Below are 22115 nucleotides of genomic sequence, written 5' to 3'. Positions count from 1 at the left end.
TAAGAAAACGCCGTAATATCTTTGATCGCGTAATGAGCCCTGCTGATTGGCTTCGTCACGAAGCTCTCCGGCGGAGAGCTTGGGCCATAAAATGAATTATCCAGTGCAGTGAAAATATTGTTTTCGATCACAAAATTCTAAACATGCCATTGAATTCGTGGGAATGTTGGTGGGCGCAATTGGTTAGGAGGGCGCAATACCTATACACCCACTTTCCCCTATCTGCTATGGCAGACATTGAAACTTGTAATGAGGTCACTTGAAGTGACCTAGTGACCTGACCTTGAGTGATCTTGGTCTGAAATTTTCTCAGCATTTGAAGAGAAGACGTACGATAAGCCGATAAGGTGTGCCGCCGCCGTTTTTGAGATATTCGCGAAAAACCTGAGGGGTGGGGGCCGGGGGGGGGAGTGTTTAACCCCCAGCAAGACGCGGGTTTATTGATATTGGCTTATATGGAGAAAATGTGTGAGCATACGTTAACAGGTCAAACGGCCTGTGCCACAATAAACGGCTGGAGTTGTTATCCGAAATCCGAAGATTCGACTGTAATTCATATTTGGCGGTTCATCCGGTCCGCCTTGGCGTTTTTCCACGAAGTTTTTTATTGTACGATATGGTAGCACTATGGGCATTCTTTTGCGGCCATTGAGGCAATTATGGAGGGTGCAATTTTTCTTGCGTTTGTGCGTGTTGCAGCAGTCCGACAACAAGCCAAAGCGCGGAGATAGTGTGTCGAATTATTGAATTAGTGTAATAATCAATTCAAAACATCGATTAGAAACGTTAAAGCTACGTACTGAAAGCAGGTAAGTGAGAACTACAACCAGGATTCGAAGGGGAGTGCTTGTCGATATTCAGATTCATAGCAACATCAGGGCAAGGACTTTTGATTTTGTGCTAGCATTTGAGCGCTGAACCCATTCTTGTCGCTTTTGTGTAGCATTTACAGTGCCCAAGGCCAAGGTTTCATTGTAATCCCAATGTATATTTACGTACTGTATCCATAAACCAGCATCCTACCCTCATTCAATTCGGAAGAATTAAAAACTTCTGACGGGAAAACGTGTTTGTTCATATTGCATTATATACAGGCACCCTGCTATATGTTGTCATGTTCAGTGCTTATGGCAATGCATAGATAAGTATGTGCATGTATGCGAATGGTAAAAAAGTTGAATTTTGGCAAAAATAGGCTTCAACTTTTGGCACAAGCCGTAAAACATGCCATAATTTTGGCGTTGAACTACTTCAGTTGGGCAAACTACGGGGAGGTAATCAAGAACTTGATTAATCAAGTTCATGATTATTTTATGCCCATATTTGGTCATGTCTGCAGCCCGTCACGAAAACGGCTGAATCTCGATTCAGGGTCTACGGAGATGCACGAAAATTGTAAGACCGATAGAGAAGAAGTCACTCTACAAGTGTAATGTTTGAATGATTCAAGTTGAAAATCGTGAGGCGGTAGATTGCAACCAAAACGTAATCAACAACTTGATTACGAGGCGTCGTCCCGGGAGTCCGATGATCAACTTCTTGATTATGCAGCCAGCTGGCTAGGCTAATCATGATCTTGATTTCGCATTCAGCTGGCTAATCACGATTTTGATCGCGCTGATCGTGCTACTGGCGAGCGTTGAACAATGCAACTAATTAAAAGATACAATGATAATGGTGTATATTATTGACAAAATCAATCAGTTTTGGTGGGATGGAATTTATGTTGCAGTTAATGTTTCTCATGAATGACTTGACCGAGCCTGTTCAAATTTTTGTGTGGCTAGAAGCCTATTAGCTATAAGTTTTGGACAAATCGGGGATAGGATATGTTTGCACACGCGCACATCATTTCTGTATCTCCGGAACGGCGTCACCGATTGTTTTTCAGTTTTGGTGGGTGGCTAGAGACTTAATAGCTGTAAGCTTTAGACAAGTTAGGGAATAGGGATGTGGCACACACATGTGGACTTGTGCACGAGCACACCTCTTCTCGCGCTTGCTCGCTCACATTGCCGAGCACGGATCTGAAAAAGACCACCCCGAGCAAGAACACCGGCGTCCGCGATAAGCGGCCTGACCATAAGTCAGCTCAAATGATAATCTGCATACGACCACATATATTGGACGAATAGCGTTACAACCCTAAGCCCGTGTAACCAAGCACAGATCAAAGATATATTTCAAGAAATGTGTATTGAAATGTGTATTTATAGTCCGCGCCGATGGAAGGCTCAAAGAATTGGCAAACGCTTCCGACACCCCGCCGCGGCATGTTCTACGGGGATCTCACTCCACTTGCTTCACGGTCGCGATGGCCGCCGCTGATGGCGGCACATCGGCCTTCACTCCACCAAACACTTTGGTTCTCAGAAACCAATTCAGATTGACCATGTTTTAGGAGTTTTGATGTTAAAAATCCAAAAGGCGGCCTGCCACAGCAGGAATGCTTGGTCTGGTGGCGCCGATACCACCTCCTGGGCCTGGACGAATACCGCGTCTTCCCCGCCCAGCTCTCCATTCACGATTATGGGATGGAAAGTTTTGCGGGCCTCCGTTGGCTTCCGTCGTCTCTTGGAGAATGCGCTGCAGGTTCTCCCAGCTGATCCCCTGCAAAATGTTCATAACCAAATTATAGGTACACTTAACATTGCGTGGGAGAAGATGGAGGAGAAAGAATAGGAGAGAAGGAGGGAAAGAATAAAGGAGAGAAGGAGGGAAAGAGTAAAGGAGGGAGAGAGAGAGAGAGAGGAGAGAGAGGAGAGGAGAGGAGGGGAGGGGGAGGGGAGGGGAGGGGAGGGGAGGGGAAGGAGGGAGTGAGGAAGGAAGCAAGGAAAGATGGAAGGAAGAAATGATGGAGGAGAGGTAGACAGATGTAACAAGACAAACAAGACAAGACATGGACCTGATGTGTTGGCGCAGGGCACTGATACTACGTTTCGGCACATGATGTGAAAATAATGTATAATGCCTCAGACTCAGCAGTCTGGAAAATGTAGGTACAAATTACACATGTATCAGTAAAGAAGTTTCTGCATTTAGATTAGAATGAATTGTTTTGAAAACATTAGAATAGACAATGCCTGTATCTTGAAAAAGGATTAGATTGGGCTGTGTCAGGACAAAACTGGGGATGAGTCATGTGAGCTCGCAAAGTTGTGCCAGGCAACTTCATGAGATCACACTGAAGGAGCTCCAGCGAATTATTTTCAGCATGCCCAGCTCGAGTGTGCAACATGTACACTGGACTGGATCATTGTAGTGTCTGAACGTGATGCACCAAACTCAACGTGACACACTAAACTGAATGTGACGCACCAGCGACAAAACAAAACACTACAACCATCTATTGCAAAAGCAATTTATACATACCTGCAGCTGTGTGTCCCTGCATCCTGGCCTGCTGTCTTGCATGAGCGCTGCACATAATACAAATGTAGCTGTAGTTAGTCCGCTTAATTCCAAAGAAGTTAATCATATCATTTTTTGATTGAAAATTCCTCAAGGTAGGACGGTAGGTACCATTATCACAAGCTTCCTGAACAATACTGTGGTGACGCCCACCGCTACAGCGAGGAGGTGGTGCTTTGATGAGCTGTGGAAAAACAGACACATTTGCAGTCACCACTTCTATTATTGTTCGATGAATCCATGACAAAGCCACTTAGAATGCAAGTATGAATAACCTAGCATAAGCCGAAGCTTAACTTTTTATTAAAAACTAAAAGATATATCCTATTGGTCCCTGCTTGCACAGATAATTGACAAGAATAAATGATATGGCCACACTACAAACTTTTGCACAACCTGCCAGGCCACAACATTTCTAGCTACTGTGGGCAGTTCAATGTGCCTCCCTAATCAACAATTGCCCCAAACAACAAACTATGCTTATTATTTACTTTAAGATAAACTATAACCTTGTAAATAGCAATACATTTTGTAAATAATTAGAATATTATACCGCGGAAAGCATGCGCCATGATAGCCTACAAAATCATCATAAATTCTATCGCGATATCTCAACATTTATACCGACGCACATGAACGTTGAGGCTATTCAAATATACAAACATGATCTAAATTATTTAAAAAAATGCTAATTTTACCTATAAGAACCAAATTACCAATAATTCGGCGCTAATTTCCAGCCTCACCCACACACCGACAACACGACAAATGGCGGCGTGCTAACAGGCGACGGCGCCTTTTGGAAGAAATGTTTATTACGACCAATTTAAGACGTGTGTAAAATGAATGTTCAATTATTTATTTTTAAATTGGAAACGTAAAAATGTGGATAAAAGAATAATATCCGCCTAAAAAGGGCTTTAAAAAATATCACTTTTCTGAAAAAGTTAGGCTAGCAGTTTATCTTTCGCCATATGAGCTAAAGTCCATATCCCACTGCTACCGGTCCATATCATTTCGGGAGAATAGAATATTGCGTTTCACCTGGTAAAAAATCGTGTCGAAATGGACATTATAACAATCGAAACGAAACACTTGAATAGTTCGGTGCACGAAAAGTAATAACAAAATCTTGATTACAACTCCTTATATGGTCATGCCACGCCCCGTTTTCGTGACGTCATAATCATGAACTTGATTAATCAAGTTCTTGATTACCTCCCCGTAGTTTGCCCAACTGACTTGCGCCAAATTTTTGGCACAAGAGAGTCCCCAGGACATCCAGTGTACTGTGTATTGTATGGATTTTTGTAGTCTGGTACTATAAGACCTTAACCTTCGCCCCAGTGGGGGGGGGGGGGGCATATGTTACCACCCTGTCGCGTTTTTCGCGTGTGAATAAAAAACCGCGGCGCGTAGCGCCGCGCCGCTTGGGGTAGCTTTTTGCACATCAATTTTGGACAATGTGTGAAATTTTTGACCCCAGGTCATGTCAGGTCAGGTCACCAGGTCAAGTTAACTGACCAAGCCTAAAAAAGTTTGCAATCATGTCCAGCCTGCAGTGTTTGTCAGAAAGGTTTTAAACTTGGTGGATTGCATGATGTTATGGGCGCCTACAATTTGTATACCTCGGATTTTTTATATCCGTGACCTAAGGTTAGGTCAGTGGCGTGACCTTACCATTATAAGTCAATGGAGAAAAATGAAAATGCTACTTTGATGCTACTAAATGCTACAATTGATCCGTGTGTACGCATAGGAACAGTCCAAATATTTCAGAATCACAATGATTTGGACCACCCGTGACGACCAAGGTGTCGTTTTTGCTGATAGCCTCTAGAAAGGTCATCTGAGGTCATTTGAGGCTACAAACAGATTTTTGCCAATAACTCTCGATTAGAAAGAGATAGAACGCTGGGGATGGTCTCATTGTGTTTGTCTTGCCGAGACGCATCGACTGATATGCAACATGACCTTTTCCGGTCAGGTCATGACCTTGACCGGAGGTCAAATTTTCAAGTTGACCTTGCAAGGTCAAATTATAGTTCATTCGATGCGTCTCGGCGAGAGGAACACGATTCTGGCAATAGGAATGTCGTGGCGTTTTTTAGTCAAAAGTTATTGTCGAAAAACACTTTTCGTAAAACAGCTATTTTTGGAGTTTTTGCCCTCTGGAGGCTAAACCGTTGACCTGAGGTCAATTTTGATGATGACCTTATCGAAAAAAGAGTTCAAGAGCTATCGATTGCTTTTCCATGCGTTTTTCTAGCTATCATAGTTCCTGAGATAAATGCATGTTTTCGGAAAAATATAATGGCATTTGGCAAATTTTGACCTTTGATGACCTCCAGTGCAGACTTGTAAACGATTCAAAAAAATTTAATCAATTCAATCACGACTCACTTGATGAAATGACCGATTCAATCATAACTCAATCAAACAGTCTGATTTTCCAAGCGATTCAATCACGACTCATGGACCTTGTGATTCAACTCAATCACGACTCATCCCATTATCAGTGATTCAGGGAATGACTCAACTCATGATTTAACTCAACGCGATTCAATCAAGATGTTATATAAAATTTATACATATGTGATATCAATTCAAGACATTTTTGGAAACTGATACCAAACAGATACCAACCAAATACACTAAGAAAATACCAAAAATCATAGAAAAGTACTGAATCTATACTGAACTCAACAAAGCTGTTGATATTTATATAAATACTGTGTAAAGATGATAATTTAAGTACAGAAAAGACAAGCTCTGTTACAAATGAAGCGACTTATAAAAATTCATTTATCTGCTTGGCGCTTGCAAAAGGAAACATGCAAAATTGCACAGGACACTACCACATATTATCAGCATCATCGAAAAGGACCAAAATTTGCAAATCAATTGTGATACCCAAACTAAAATAGCTGGTGATCAGCCATTAAAAAAATATTGATGGATACTTTATGAAGCAGTGGTAAAGCCGGTAAAGCATTACACAGGACTAGACATTTTCGGCGTGCTACAAGTTTTCTTTGCTATCAAGAATACGGAATATCGACACATACGAAGCTATTCAATAGTTACATAATATAAACTGAATGCTCTCACGATAAAACTACCTCAACCATCCATATTTTCAATGACAAAATAACAATTCCAAGCCCAACCCACGACACCAAACTTCATACGCGGCGGAGCTGAGTTGCAAGTTGTAAAGGCCTGGCTACCAGGACGCGTTTTCTGCGTGCCTTTTTTGTTTTTGCTTTGGCGAGTTTGCGTGATTTGCATAATACGGTTCTAGAAAGGAACGATATTATGTTTTGTTTTTGTTATATATAAAACCTTTAAGTATTAACTTATCATAAAAGGTTTTATTAATGTTTATATAATATACGCGAAACATGCAAGCTCGCAAAAAACGCACGCAGAACACGCATAGTGTAGCCAGGCCTTTAGTACTGAAGTACGCATGCGCCAAGTGGGCAGCCATCTTTAATTTAGCAGCAGAACCATGGATTACTTTGAACTATATAAAATGCATAGTTTATATTTTTAGATTCAATTAAGCATATTTATGCATGCGTGTAAAACAGTTTTTTATCCTGTCCAATTCATTGAAGAAAAATATCCAACAGTAGAAATCTAAATTGGTTTGGTAATATGCAATGTATTTAGCCCAGCACTAGGTAGTTGCAGCGTATATTGACGCAGCTGTGACATAAAAGCGTATTTTGCGTGGTTTGCATGTGGCAAATATTGCGAGCAGTCTGGCAAATCTCTTAAAGGGACCCTCCCACCTTAACATTAGTTTTGAGTTGAGATAGCCAAGTTTGCGGCCAGGCTCAGAAACCACCATTTATCCTGGTCGCAACCCCCGCAGCTTTATGGTGTTCAAGAAATTTCTTCCCTTTACTTGCAGGGTGGGACCAGCGTGGTCCCTATCTCTTAACCATTACGGGAATCTGATGACGTCATCAGGCTTTCGAACGTCCGTTAAATGTTTGACTAAAACGTTTTGTAGCACGCGGTGGTATATGCTGCTTTGCGCGCAACAAATGCCGCACTTTCAAATAAAGTCGCTAGGAACAGCGGAGATCCCAAAAAGTAAACAAAAGTAAAAGTCTAATATCTTGAAAACCGGTGAATATTTTTCGATGAAATTTGGTAGATATTCGTTTTTGCTCTTTCTGAACCGAGCGACATCACTTTCATGCCAATTCATTAACTTTTTTGAAGGTGGGAGGGTCCCTTAATCCGAATTTAGCATCGAATGCAAAACTGTGAGCGGTCCTCAAAACTAGAAGGTGAAGAACACCAAACGGATAAAAATTGTTTGTTGAGCTATGAAAACAATTGTTTTTGGGTGATGGTGGAGGTGATGGGAAGGTGGTTGTTTTTAATACATAGTAGGGTATGTATCTACTTTTTGCCATTGTATCTTTACTTTTGTGTGATTGGGAGCCACCACGGCAATATGTGACAGATCCATCAACGCTCATAAGCCAAGGTATTCCAATTATTTACGTTGATAGGTAAACGCTGATTCTGCTGGGAAATGTAAACTGCGTGAGAAGACCATGGGTTAGATCAAGCAATTTATGACCCTTAGCCTAAAATCAAATCAGTAACTAAGGTTACCAAATTATAATGTAAACATGCATTGTGTATTCATCAATGTGTTTTGCTTGCTCACAAATGTCCTGATGAAACAGGGTATTGAAAATATAAAGATTAACATGATATCTAAAACATGTATGTTGAGCAATGTGCGCCTGCTTACTGCTACTGTTAACTTGATTACCAATACTGATTTTAGGGCACTGGAAAGAAACTTTACATTCTTTTTTCATCTTCATGCACTGACATTTATGTATAATTTTGTGTTTACAGTTTGATTAAAAACTTGAAACAAAATTTTTATTTTTTTTTCAATAATGATAGCTGTGCGCATTTATAATACTGACAAAATACCTAAAAATTTTGCAGTGCATTGTGTGTGACTATGATGCAAATCCACATATATTTCTACATAATATAGTACTAAATATGGTCATAACTTCAATTTCCAGCACATGGTGATTGAATCATTTTGTTAATTCAATCAACTTGAATCGATGAGTTGCCGATTCAATCACTTGCAGTTGCCATGTGTGACCGATTCAATCAGGATTCATATGGTGACAAGAGGTGATTCAACCGACTCAATCACAGTGAGTCGGCATTTTCAAGCGATTCATGAGAATCGATTCAATCAGAGTTGAATCGCTTACAAGTCTGCTCCAGTGACCCCAATATTGCTCTAAGATGAAAAATGACCGAAATAGTTTCAAACGTACGCATTGAGAGCTATCGATTGCTTTTTACCGCGTCTTTCTAGGCCTCTTAGTTTTTGAGTTAGAGGTGGGTGGTAACATATGCCCCCCCCCCCCCCACTAGGGCGAAGTTGGCTGAGACCACCACTGGGGCGCGGGTTAAAGTGACCATCCCACCTTAACATTAGTTTTGAGTTGAGATAGCCAAATAGGGGTCCCTGGCTTGTGCTTACTGGTTTGGGCATTCATAACATCAAGAATTGCTTTAATTCTCAGCTATTTAATTTCAAACTTGCAGTTTTCAGATTCAAAGAGGCTAATGCATTTGAATGCCCCCTTATACTGCGTGATGTCAGCGGAGATCTAATGATTCTTAAATCTTATACTAAAGTCTAAAACCATTGTAAACACATGGTGGTGTATACTGCTTTGCATGCAACATCTGCCACACTTAGGATGCCAGGTTATTGCTTCCAAATTAAGTGGCTAGGAGCAGCAGAGATCCCAAAAAGATAACAAAAGTAAAAGTCTTTAAAAGTCTTTATCTTTAAAACCAGTCAATATTTTTTGGTGAAAATTGGTGGATATTGATTTTTTTTCTTTCTGAACCTCGGAATATCGCCTTTTATGCCAATTCATTAACTTTGTTGAAGGTGGGACTTGGGAGGGTTTTTTTTTTAATTGAACTTTGTGAATCCAGAAGTATTGTCTCAAAACTTATTTCATTATTTGCAGGTAACATACCTATCCTATCCCTCATCCTTCTTAGGTTCAATACCTAGTCGTCTGGCATGTTTTTTCTGAACTGTTACATTCTTGTTTCAGGCAGTATGTCACTGTTCAAGAAACCTAAGAAGAACATCAGACAAAGGGTTGCTGTCCATGACAGTGATGAAGAAAATGAAGCAAGCAATGACGCAACAGAGAAGGATACACCAAAGACTGAGAATGATGACAGCATGGATGCTATGGGACTGGGAGATTCAAAAGAAAACAGCATGGATATTGATATGAGGAAAGAAAAGAAGAAAAAGAAGAAGCATGAGGAAAAGGCAGTTATCAGTTTTATTGATGAAGGTAAATACTTGCTGTAAGATAAAAAGGCATGAGACACAAACTGAGTAGGATAGCTATAATTATAACTATATAACTAGCTATAACTATATCATGTTTGAAGTATGATTATTTATCAGTTTACCACATCAACTAGTCTCAATGGTGTCTGCTGTCCAGACATTCTAGCACAAATCACCATTATGATGGGCAGCAACACCATGACCTTTCTGCAAAAGTGTAAAATGAGTTTTCATACTTGTCTTGTGTGCTGTTTAGCCATTGGTTGTTTGTTGGGGTGTTGGACATGTTCAGCCTCAAGGTTTTATTTCATTTTCTTCCACCGTTTTCAGAGGAGGAAGGGGAAGTTTTTCAAGTAAAAAAATCAAGTCAGAGCAGGAGACTAATGAAGCAAATGGAGAAAGAGAAGAGGATGAGAGAAATGCAGAAGAAAGAAGTCAGTAATGGTGATACCACTGAAGTGAAGGTGAGAACGTGCCATGAATCCACTGATGTGTCTGACCTTCAAAGTCAGCCCAGTGTTTTAACTTGTGGGGCTTGAATATTTGTTAAACACACTATAGTATTAAAAGCTGCTGTTTGGTGATTAGTCACCTAGTTTGCAAATACCAACTACTGTACCCCTCATTTTGCTGTTGTGACTTATCAGCATCCTTGCACCTACCTTATGGGTACTGAGTACTACTGACCTTTCTAAAGCTAACCAATCTGCCTTTTGCACTGGACTACTGGCCTTATCAGCTCATCTCTCTCTACCACTGTTATAGTCTGACCCGCTCCCCATCATTCACCTGCAGAGCGAGCCCATGTCTCCCCGCGCCAGTCCGGCGCCCGACAGCGCGGCGGTGCGCCGGCCTCCGCCGCAGCCGCCCATCCTCAGTGGCAGAGATGCTGAGATGGCCGGCTATCACAGCTCAGACGATGAGAAACCGAGCAAGACGGCCGGCCGCGGACCGCCCGGACAGCACGCCTTCACCCCGCGCGACTCGTTTGACAGAGTGCTCAAAGGTGAGAGGAGCACAAATGGATATGGATGTTTTATTTTCTGAGTGCGTTCGTCCTCATTTATCTAGTGTGTGCTTGCATTGTGTATTTCCCCCTTATTGCACTTGCTGGATTGATGCAGTAGCTGCCTATCCACAGACATGCAGGTCACATCGAAATGTATTGGTTCCTTTCTTGCTACACAGTGGACAATGCTGTCTGCATACCACCGAGCCTCGCTCAGCTCCTAGCTCCCAGACAGCATATTGTCCTCAACAGCCACTCCAGCAGTTAACTCTAACCCACTTAAATCTTCTTCCTGTAGGCGGTGCCATCCCAGACGCTGCTATGATCCACGCGGCCCGTAAACGAAGGGAGCAGGCGCGGCGACAACACGAGGCGGCGCCCGAGTTCATCCCCATCAACTCTGAGGGAAACAGGTTAGCAGCTGTGGTGGTAGAATATGATATAATTTGCAATGTGCCTATAGAAAATAGCTGAGAAATAAGTTCAAAGTCACGATGTTGAACAATGTTGACGATGTTGAAAAGTGCTGCTACGTGACAAACTGCTTAGCGTGGGCTCCGGCTCTGTTAATCCATCCACAGTCTCAAACGTTCGGGCTAAATTTATAAAAGAGCCAAGACCTCTGAGATCTGGGCGCCCTAAAATCACAAATCATGCTTATCATTTTCATGCTTATCATTGATATTGACAAGTATGAGACGAAAAGTGTCTAACGTCTCCCTCTCACCACCTTTCTCTGTTTCCATTCAGCTCGGCGGCCGGCCATTCTGCACAACGAGAGGATGATGACAGTGGCCCAGAGGACGACCGCGTGAACTTTACTGTCAGCACCGTGGCACGGGACCGGGAGGCAAGGCGGGACCAGTTCAACGCAGCGCGCGATCAGGGTATGTCGTCGCAACAGCCAATGTCTTGCCCTGGGATGTGGGTAGTGTGTTTCTTCGCTGTCTGTCATGGCAACATTCAGGATGAGATGGTGATACCTGCCAGTTGAATGTTTACTTGCACTTACCCAAGTTTTGGGGTTATCTGGACTCTGAGTAACCCGGATGGTAAGCATCAAATAACTTCGTTCTTTACATCCATCGGCTGTATCTTGCAGAGGGTGGACGAGCATCAGATGAAGATGACAGGGAGCTGGCGCAATGGGAGAACCAGCAGATCAAAAAGGCCTTCTCGGGCGCTCAGGTACGATCCAAGTTGATATCACGCTTACAACCATTCACTATCTAATAGAAGAATTTAGCATTTTGACATTTCGACAAGACCTATGATTTCATATCGTACTTTACATGCTCAGGATGTACTTGTGAACTTTTAAAACCACCAGAATGTATCACAAACTGTAACTTACTCGTGCATCCCTGCAATTTATTTACATATGCCTGTATCACGGTATTCCCCACATAGCGTCCTCACTGCAGCCTCAATCAATAACCTCTTTCCCTCCTCTCCTCCTAGATGGCGTCGGTGACGGCCGAACACTACCTGCTGCCGACCGGCGAGGACGAGGTTGGCGCGGCGGCGGCGGCCGCGGCGCGGCTCTCCGACCCGCTGGGCCGCCGCCAGCGCCGTCCGCTGGCCGAGCTCACGCCGGACGCTGTGCGACAGAGGCTCCAGCAAAAGTACGGTGCCGGGGCCGAGCGCAGACGGCGGAACCGTCCGCGGATGGACGTGGTGGCCGCAGTTGGCTGCCCTGTGTGTCCATCTGTATGTCTGTATGTTTTGTATGTCTGCCTGTCTATCAATGTGAGAGTTAAGTGTAATTACCGAGTTGTCCTGTTGTGGATGCTGTTACGTCATTTTCGTGCCTGTGATTTATTTGTGCTTTGATGTTTTGTGAATAGGTGGTAATTTTTTCAGTTCCTGAGGTGGAGTATTGGGAGTTTTTGTTCTTGCGTTGTGTGTTCATCGTGGAGCAGGCCCTCCTCTTACTTCGTTCTCCCCTCGTGACCTCGTCCTTGTGAACATCTGTCCGAATTTTATTGTCTGCTTCTGCCAGAAGCCATGCCTGTTTGTATCCATGTTCGATCCGTTCTGGTCAGCCGTTGACGGGAGTCACGTGGTGCGGCCAGGCTGTCGGAGCTGCGGCTCGCCCAGGACGGTCACGTGACCGGCCGGGACCGCACGCTGGATGACCTCGTGTCGGGTCAATCGGAGATTGACCGGCTCGAGCGGGCCGCCCCGCGCGCAGCCAGAAGATACCAGTACTACCAAGATATCCGTGGGTATGTCACAGATCTGATAGAGTGCTTTAACGAAAAGGTATGTAAAACTCGGCTCTTACTCTCTATGGATTTTGGTGGGATGGTGTTGTCGGTTTGACTGGCGGCGGTGGCTGTCTTTCTGGGAATTTTATAAAGCGCGGCAATGGTCTCCAAATTAACCTTCCCATGTTTTTGCGATTACCAAGTCGTACGGATAATGTCTTTATATCCATCTGCCATTACCTCTGCACAAAGTTACACAACGATATGTGTAGGCTACTTTCTGCAGTTTGCCGTAACATAATTTCGGCACACATCCATAAGCAACTTTTCAAACCTGCTTACCTGTATATTTTTACGGGAGTGGCTTTCTGGGAGCTAGTAATTATTTAGCTTGGGGCTGAAATCCTTCAAGCTGATGCATTTTATTCGAAATTATCTTCACCAGCTGGTAGCCCTGGGGAACTTCTTTTGGCATCTGTATGCGCCGCTCTCCTTCCCAAATGTGATTTTTTTGTCAGCCAAAATTGGCGCTGAAGCGTTTCCGATTGATAACAAGGGTTTTTATGTTGACCATTTTGTTTTTGCTCACTTCTTCGCAGAGCCTCGTCTGCCAGCTGCGCCCGTTGTGTTTTCCTCACTCCTATTCCTTCTTTGCCTATGATATAAATAAGTCGTGATATTCTTGCTATTAGACATAAACGCATACTAACAGCGTGTGTAATGTATGTAGTATGCTTCTGTCAGTCTATCCTTTACGCGACTGAGTCGCCAGACCGCCGGGCTTACTCGGTTTGGAAATTGTTGGGCGGGAATTCAATTGGGCGGAGCAGGTGCGTTTGCTTGAAATTAGTCAATTAGAGACCAATCCGTCGACGAAAGCTTGGCTCATCTCTGCTTTTTAAATTCTCGTAACTTTATTGGACTTTTTGGAACACCTTATCGGAACGCAGAGTTCGGACATAACTTTTCCTCTCGTGAGCTCTGCCATCTTCAATTGGAACGCTCCATCCAAAAGGTTCGATCTACATTCATTGATCATGATTTTTTTTAAGGATGAAACGATAGTCGAGACTAATGATGCTTGTTAGCTTCCCGCATCCTCGTTATTATCCTTCCAATAAGTCCTTCTGATTTGCTTTAGATAGTAAATATCTTTTGATGATACCGTTGTGGCTGAATATCCCACAGGCTAGACTGCAGCTGGTGAAGCAACTGCCGTGTCGTGTTCCAGTATCGCCCACTATTCACTCTTTCATTTCGGGATGACTGTAGCCGCTGTAATTACAAGCGCTATTTTTACCATTCCGCCCCTCAGGAGCAGGCGAGCTGAGACCGGACGCCGATTTATCCAAACAATATTCATGCGTCTGTCGGGGCAGGACCGGTACCGTCACTCCGCTCAAATAACTTGACATTTCACTTTGCTTCCTACCTCGAAATCTGAAATACAAATTGATGTACGGTATTCATTTCGGAGGCGGCCTTGGAGTAAAAAAAAAGCATCGTAATAACAGATGAGCGATGAATAACTTTTTTAGCATCGCTCAACTGAGTCCTTGAGTGGGTATGTAGCCTGCAGTCCATGTACAAATCAATTGTTCTTTCTAGAGCGGAGTGACACCGCCGGCCCTGCCCGGGGACGGACGCGGCGGGTGGCGGAGCCCGTGCTCCGTCCGCCCGCCCCACCGCGCACCGTCCTCCCGCCTCCCGCTGACTCGCCCTTCTCTCAACAGATGGCGCTGATTGAGGAGCTCGAGAACCGTATGTTGGAGGTACAGCGGGCGCGCGCGCAGAAACTGATCGTGCGCCGGCGGACGGATGTGCGCGACCAGCGTATGGAACTGGACGCCAGCACACGTGAGTTTAGGGTCTGGGGCGTGATAGGTTGTCAAAGAGGGTAGGAAGGAGAGTAGGCGTTACACAGAAACGGTGTAGAGCTGGACTTGCTCTACCATTAGGGTATCGAAGTTGACCTAGTGAGGTAGAGATTCACTGTGGCTGATCGGCTAGTTTTTCATAATGTACTTACATTTTTTATCATAGTTCTTTCCTAAATATTTCAAATGATCAATGAAAGCTTTTGCTTAGACCATGGTAAGCTACATAAGAGCGTACAGGAGTTGTAATGTTACATTTATTTGTTATACACAAGCTATTCGTTTGCAATGGTCACCATCAGACACACCCCGCTTCAAGTGATCCTTTACCGGGAGCATTCATGATTTAACTAGCAGTTCCCAACGACGTGCTATTGTTGCAGAAAACCTACGTGCACACCTTTCAGATTTTTGCTTGGCAAGTCCGTATTTGAGGTATGGCTGTATATAGTAGTGCAATCAAACGCCTTCTGCCATTGCTTGCACGGATTAATCCTAATAATGTAATGCGATAGCTTCAGTTTTAGGTTGGTTGTAGCGTAACGTTGATGTAATTTTGACGGTTTCATTGCTGACGATTGCGTTACCCTCGTTTTTGCCGTTTAGGTATGTTTTACGTATGTAAATACACTATAGAGTAATTGTAAGTGCACTGCGGTAGGATAGGACTTAGAGCTGTGTAAAGTGAAAAGCGCCTCCGAATGCCCGATACCCCAACCTGCTCCCACCACCATTATATCCGCTGACATTTCACCGGCCTCGGCATGGGCAGAGCGGTCCGGTATCCATTTCTCGGAGCAGTCAGCTGAGGAGGTGGCCTCTCGGCGAAGACGGGCCGCCGAGCGCGAGGGTCGCCGCACCCGCCGGCGCCGCGCGCGCGAACTGTCGGCGGCCGGCGGCGCAGACCACCAGGACGGTCTCAGCTCGGATGACGAGACCGCGCCGGCAGACGGCGAGAAGTTCACCAAGGATGGAGGTGAGATACGGACGAGCTCTGTGAACACTGGGTAAAATAAAGGTGGTAGCGAGGGAAGTGGGTGAAAGCGGAAGTTGATTGAGCATGGAGATTGGGACAGCGAACAGTTCTCTTATTGAATGACGGAACGTGCCTGTTAGGCGTAGTTTTGCCTACCTGCTGCCGATTTCCAGACCTACAGGCATTCTGCATTCATGTAACGACTCTAACGATATTTCTTTGAAAATATAGTTATGTAACATTGTTCACTGTTTCTTAACGATATTGGACGCGAGCTCTCAGTTCTATGCCGTGTCGTACCATCTCTAACATATTCCTCCCTTCTCCTGACTCTCCTTGTCCGGACATTTCACAGAGGCCATCATGGAGGCGGCTGAGGCTGTGATGGAGGACGTGGAGGATGACTTCAGCACGCTGGCCGGCGTCTGTCGCCACTTCCTCGAGTGGCGGCGCATCGACCCGCAGGCGTACCGCGACGCGTTCGTCAACCTCAGCCTGCCCAAGGCGCTGGCGCCGCTGGTGCGGCTGCAGATGATCGGATGGAACCCGCTGACCGAAGGCGTGAGTGATGGGGGAAAGGGAGTAGGGTGGATGAGGGATGAGTGGGGAGGGGTTGGATAAGGGACGACTGGAAATGGGGTTAGATGGGGGACGCTTTGAAGGGGTTGGCAAAGGCATAAGTACCGTGAGATGAGACCATGAGCCTGACGAAGATATGAAAGAATATGGGCCGAGATGAGGGATGGATAGTCCTGTGTCATCCCGGTCGTTCAACGTTTGCTTCATTCCGACGAAATGTAGATTTGAGTGACCTGAGCGAAATATTCGTCTTGGCTGCGTTTTGTAGCGTTTTATTACAGTGTGCCCCATAATAATTACCTTATTTTATCTCCCAGCATCAGTGTTCAACGGACAGTTTTGGTATCCTTATTCACGGGACGTTTGTCACGGACGAAGTCACAATGTTTCGTTTCCGTGTTCCCCAGGAGTGTCCGGAGCTGGAGAGCCGGCCGTGGTTCGCCGAGCTGGTGATGTTCGGAGTCGGCTCGGACCCGACCGCCGAGACGGAGGACTCTATCCGCGACGACCCCGACTGTCTGCTGGTGTCGCGCGTCGTCGAGAGGGTGGTGCTGACCAAAATCACCGGTACGTGTAGAGTGTGATACACCGTCTAGCCGCGTGGTGGTCTAGTGTATTGTATTGTGTACTGTCCAGTGTCCTCCCTTCAGTCAGAAGTAAGGAAAGGAGATCATTAAGTGTACCTAGCGTTAGTGTAAAGCTCGGGAAGAAGTGTTTTTCTTCTATTCAGCAGAAGCTGAGTGTCAGTTGCCTGTGAATTGTTGCCCCAAGAGTGTACCTGTTTTGTCGATTCGCTAACCATGCTTCCTTCTTCACTACTCTTACGTACTAACTCGGTTGCTTGTGTCCCGCAGCGCTGGTGGAGCGCGTCTGGGACCCGCTGTCCAGTTCCCAAACACTCCGGCTGGTGCACCTGGTGCGTCAGTTGGCGCGCGACTACCCTACCGTCACCGGCGGCAGCGGTCCTCTGCGCCGCCTCCTCGAGGCAGTCGTCACCGCGTTCACCGAGACAGTGCGCCAGGACGCGTCCGTTCCGCGCTTCACCAAACAGCAGCTGGAGAGCCGCTCCACGCCGGCCGCCGCCTTCTTCTACAGACAATTCACCACCTGCGTGAAACTGCTGGGCAACATGATGAGCTGGACGGAGCTGCTGTCGGACGGAGCGCTGCAGAAACTGGCGCTGGGGACGCTCCTCAATGAGCAGATGCTGCTGCCGCTGACTCAGGTGCCGGACCCCGTGGAGGCGGCCAACCGGTGCCGGCTGGTGAGTGGTGAACGGTGGCTGAGGGGAATGCATTGGATAGGCGAGCGAGGGGGACGGGTCAACGATGGCAGGAGGGGAGATTGGTAGTTGTTTGTGGGGAAATGCGTGGTGTACCTTGCGATTCAGCCGTATGCGCGAGTCGAGCTGAGGATTGTATGAACTGAGTTTGTAATTATGCTGGAGGTGGTATCGGTGAATATGCCCAATATTCAATAATGTATGATTCGTCCCGCTATTGGACTGTATTTGATGCGATAACATCCGCTGATTGCGTCGTTTTTCCGCCAGGTGGCCAACACGCTGCCGCGCAGCTGGTTCCAGGGTGACACCACAGTGCCCCAGCTGGCCATGTTCGTCAGCTACCTCTCCATGCTCGCCGTGCAGCTCGGCAAGGCCGCCAACAAAGCGTAAGTCATGGACACGTCCAATAACTTGCTGCTTTTGATGCGGCCTTTTCTATGGGTGGAGAGGGTTGTTATAAAGGGGGAACTGCACGGCAGTGGTGCACTGTGGAGTGTAATCAAACTTGAACCAATCATTCACGCCACGAGGCGATCCCTAGCCCATCCGACTGGTGGTATCGGATAAATTATCTCCTTGTCGCAAAACAAGCTTCTGATGTAATTTGAGTTCGTCAAACGTTTGGCTACATTGCCCCGGCTGATGCATGTGGGCCTCTTCATCTTATTCGGGGTAATGAAAACAGCCTGATGTAGGTCTTGGATATCCACTGGTGATACAGTTGTCATGTCGTGATAAATACGATTGTCATGCCCTTACATAATACGCATTGTCGCACTTCCTCGCCAGTCGCGCGCGTAATGTTGTTCCTTGTAGATAGGTGCTCGGCACGTAACAGTATCTGTTGTAATACCCCTCTGCCGTACGAGTTCTGACCTTCCTTTTTACGTTCCTCACAGCGAATCGCTGAAGAGTATCGCTGCTGTCCTGAAGAAGGTCGGAGCTACAGAGGCATACCAGAAGATATCCGCCCTGGTGGAATAATGGTGCTCGGTTATGGTGGCAGTGAGCCGCCCGAGAGAGCTATTAGCTCCCTGTGAATACGAACCAATGTGAAATGTGTGTCTCGTTTTAGTCTGTATGTATCAGATGTGTTCGACGTGGTTTTCACAGTATACATGTGACTGGGAGTCTGAATGCGAGTGAGAATATGCTGGGGTATCTGATGTCCTTGAGCATGCCATGTGTCCATTTTAAAGCCGATAGTGCTTAGAAAGTTCATTCGGTATTGAGTGCGGTGCGACGTCCGGCGAGTGTATGCTTAGTATGGTAGGATGGCTCACGGGATAAATACATGACCAATCGACCCAGCTACCTATTGTCTGTTGACGTAGTGGCAGTGTACGACAGGTCAAAGGCAAATGAGGCACGGAAAACAGCAAACGCAATTGTCACATTGATATTCATTTTAATAACAAACACAGTGCAGTGCGAATGGACAGGGCACAGTACAAAAGGGTCTGTATGCTGGCAGTCCGATCTTTGGTAGCGAACGCGAAAATTGACCGGCAGATCTAGAGGACGTAGGAGTTATCACAGATGCGCAATGAAAGAGGCGGAATAGCCCTACCCAACACCATAACGAAACGACCACTGAACATCAGCAATTCACAGCCCTTTCGGTACTTGAAGTACTAAGAAGTAAGTCGGCTCGACAGCTATATAACTTTTCCAACAATAAATAATGAATATGGTTCTCGCAAGCATCGCATACCCGTTAAATACACGGTAGCCCGTCATGCGACAGATATCGATCCATCGTCCGTTGTCTGGTTCACCCGAGACCTACCACCTCCAATCACACAGACAATAACCGCGCTGCGTCCGAGACCGTCCGACCAGCAGCGGGGGCAGTGGCACTACCTAGCGCGTGCCGCAGGCCCAGACACAATACCACCTCCAGAGTCAGGTAGACCGGTGTCGGCAGCGGCGGCGTGGAGCCGAGAGGCGGCAGCAGCAGGCCGCGCCGACCGGCGTCACGGAGATGGTGTGACAGTCCAGCGGCGAGCAGCAGCGCGGCGCCGGTGCGCCAGACGCGGCCACCCAACGCCAGCGGTACCAGCAGCAGCAGCCACGGACTGGTGGCGTGCAGCGGCGGCCGCGACGGCAGGCTCACCAGCGCCTGAGGACGGCATGGACGGTCAACGCTGAACGCACACCGATGTCGGAGTGCAGAAAGATGTGCCGGGAAACGGAGGATATGACGATGGGATCGTATTCCATGAAAATAATAAACGGTGGACATTTCAGTACCTACGTTACGTGGTAAAACAAAACCGACATACGAGATGGCTCCAGGCTCGGACATCCCTGAACGTCATATGGTGGTGCAACCTCCGCCTATGACTGATGTTTTCTAGAAACGCATGAGAAGTTAGATCGTGCTTCCTCGCCTGCTCACCTCGATGTTCAGGCTCCCGGCCATTAGCGCGTGGTCCAGATCGATCACGGCGCCGCAGAAGCCGGCCAGCCCGGCGAGCCTCCAGCTGACAGTGCTCCAGGTGACGGCCGTCCACGCGAACAGCGCCACCAGGCCGTGTGTGACCGTATCGAGCACTGCGCGCGGCCAGCAGGGGCTGGCGGCGGCCGTCAGGTGCAGGGCCAGATCACCAACACAGCAGGTCAGCACCAGCAGCACCAGTGGTGCCACAGGAGAGTCAGTCAGCACACTGAGCATGGCTGAGCCAGCACCAGGTGCCAGGTTCTTTGATAGACCTCCAACAGCCAATTACTGTATCTTCAGCAATGGTTTCAGATTCTCAAAGGTAGTGCAAACTGCAATCACAGGTAGACTGTCTTAGCAGTGTCAGGTCTTCTCAAGCTTCATTGTGTCCTGCAACAATGTCAGGTTATAGGACAGGTACACAGCTGGGTTAGATGAATCAACTGCAAGCCTCATGCAGCTGTTCCAGACCCCTTGTGTTGTAACTAAAAGCAGGTGTTCTAATGCAGCAAGCATTTATAAACAAGTCCTGTAATTGTTAATAATGACAATGATGGGCAGGAACTATCCCCAGCAAATAAAAACAAAGCAGTTCACAGTTCACACATAGGACACCTTTCACAAGATTGACAGCTGGAGTTTTTTATTTCAGTTAAGTCCTTTTCCTTTATTTCAGTCCTAACACATGATTGACCTGGCAGTCAGCCCCATGCAAGGCAGAAGATCCTGTGACCTGATAGGATTTATGCAGATTTGACCTTCCCTCTTCATATGCCCAATGTGATGTGCAGGCCAAGGCCCTCCTTGTCCTAAGATGTAGAGACAGCAACAAACAAGGCCCTATATACTGATACCGCAACAAAGACCAAGCGACCTGGATAGGTAGTAGGTACCTTTCAGACTGAATTGTGGTCCCAGCTCTATCCTCACCTCAATTTAACATGTTTTTCATAGAATACACATATCAACCCCATTTATCTATAATTATATTGCTACAAATGTGCCTTTAGGCTTTAGGTATGAATCACCCTGAGAACATTGCAAAATTATGTTTGAGATTTGAGATTGAGCTACTCACCCTGATTTCTGTTAAATGCTTTGGGTCGCCTTAAGCCTTACTCTGTGGATCCTATACTGATACAAGATAATCAACAAGCAAAATCAGCAAAAATGAAAAAAGCGGCTTTACAGCTTTACCAGAGGCCTACACTGGCCAATGACGTCATTAAAAGCGCATGCTAAAAAAAATCATCGTCAAAGCGCTGTTCGGCAGCCGGCTATTTTGTGTGCAGGGTATGACGTATTTCGCGAGCCGACGTCACAGGCGGTGACGTCGCTCGCGCGCGAGCCGAGCGCCAACGACAAACTAACGGGAACCCTCGGACACCCTCGAGGCATAAACCGCGGAGTAGCATATTGAGCGAGTCTTATAAGGAAAATTGATATATTTTCGTTTCTCAAATGATAATCAGGGTGTCTCTTCGAAATCCGAAATCTTTTGAATAAAAACTCCAACCAACAGAAATAAAAATAACTTAATTTATTCCAACCATTTCCTCCAAATAAACAACACAAAAACTCACTTTTACACACATCATTCATAATAAAGCATACTAACACGCCGCTTTTGACAATTGCGGCGTCGAGTGGCGCGCTGCTAGCGCTCTTTTTCGATCGCAGAGACCCTGCACGCGCGCGAGCACACTACGTCACGTCCGGGGGCACAGGTATATGAAAAATCGCAGTGACGTTACACTTTTCTCGCTTCTCATTGGTCAATAGCCCGTTGCCGGAGCCCTGATCGGCGGCCGGCTAGTACTCTTGCCCGCGCTCACATACGTGCACGTTACCCCGGCAACGGGCTATTGACCAATGAGAAGCGAGAAAAGTGTTACGTCACTGCGATTTTTCATATACCTGTGCCCCCCGGACGT

General features: G+C 46.1%; 2 protein-coding genes and 1 long non-coding RNA gene across 6 annotated transcripts; 1 reads left to right on the top strand and 2 right to left on the bottom strand.

Moving 5' to 3' along the window:
- Nucleotides 1-628: 628 nt before the first annotated feature.
- LOC122383858 (PAX3- and PAX7-binding protein 1-like) lies at nt 629-19052 on the top strand. Of its 4 annotated transcripts, none has more exons than XM_043370662.1 (16): nt 629-809; nt 9552-9803; nt 10133-10266; nt 10598-10808; nt 11110-11224; nt 11562-11698; nt 11914-11999; nt 12273-12436; nt 12887-13076; nt 14755-14878; nt 15671-15874; nt 16230-16435; nt 16861-17020; nt 17308-17717; nt 18006-18124; nt 18638-19052. In XM_043370662.1, the coding sequence occupies exons 2-16, from the start codon at nt 9557-9559 to the stop codon at nt 18720-18722; spliced, it is 2592 nt and encodes an 863-aa protein (XP_043226597.1). In that variant the 5' UTR covers nt 629-809; nt 9552-9556; the 3' UTR covers nt 18723-19052. The 4 variants fall into 4 exon arrangements, with proteins under 4 accessions (XP_043226597.1, XP_043226596.1, XP_043226595.1 ...); XM_043370661.1 differs by having other exon boundaries at nt 681-809; nt 9556-9803; XM_043370660.1 differs by lacking the exon at nt 629-809 and adding an exon at nt 7668-7718.
- On the bottom strand, nt 2178-4649 carry LOC122383860. The gene is made up of 2 exons (XR_006256913.1): nt 3373-4649; nt 2178-2610 (listed from the first exon to the last, which is right to left on the bottom strand). It is a non-coding gene; the product is annotated as an uncharacterized LOC122383860 (long non-coding RNA).
- Nucleotides 19053-19120: 68 nt separating the features above from the next.
- On the bottom strand, nt 19121-21437 carry LOC122383855 (transmembrane protein 267-like). Its single transcript, XM_043370657.1, has 3 exons — nt 21260-21437; nt 20140-20571; nt 19121-19860 (listed from the first exon to the last, which is right to left on the bottom strand). Exons 2-3 carry the CDS (start codon nt 20413-20415, stop codon nt 19537-19539), a joined length of 600 nt encoding a protein of 199 aa, XP_043226592.1. The 5' UTR covers nt 20416-20571; nt 21260-21437; the 3' UTR covers nt 19121-19536.
- Nucleotides 21438-22115: the final 678 nt, after the last annotated feature.

This window comes from Amphibalanus amphitrite, unplaced genomic scaffold (genome assembly GCF_019059575.1).
Source record: "Amphibalanus amphitrite isolate SeventyFive unplaced genomic scaffold, NRLGWU_Aamphi_draft 000175F_arrow, whole genome shotgun sequence".
NCBI lineage: Eukaryota > Metazoa > Arthropoda > Thecostraca > Balanomorpha > Balanidae > Amphibalanus > Amphibalanus amphitrite.
The sequence above is the reverse complement of the archived record's forward strand: the minus strand, read 5'-3'. Positions and strand labels throughout refer to the sequence as shown.

What these genes read in the sequence shown, in the direction of transcription:
- LOC122383855 (XM_043370657.1), bottom strand. Translation starts at nt 20,415, where the DNA reads ATGCTCAGTGTGCTGACTGACTCTCCTGTGGCACCACTGGTGCTGCTG. An exon ending in CCGGGAGCCTGAACATCGAG is followed by an intron (nt 19,861 to 20,139) that starts GTGAGCAGGCGA and finishes TGCCGTCCTCAG; the next exon opens with GCGCTGGTGAGCCTGCCGTC.
- LOC122383858 (XM_043370660.1), top strand. Translation starts at nt 7,685, where the DNA reads ATGCAAAACTGTGAGCGGTCCTCAAAACTAGAAG. An exon ending in GTTTGACAGAGTGCTCAAAG is followed by an intron (nt 10,809 to 11,109) that starts GTGAGAGGAGCA and finishes TTCTTCCTGTAG; the next exon opens with GCGGTGCCATCCCAGACGCT. An exon ending in GGAACTGGACGCCAGCACAC is followed by an intron (nt 14,879 to 15,670) that starts GTGAGTTTAGGG and finishes CGGCATGGGCAG; the next exon opens with AGCGGTCCGGTATCCATTTC.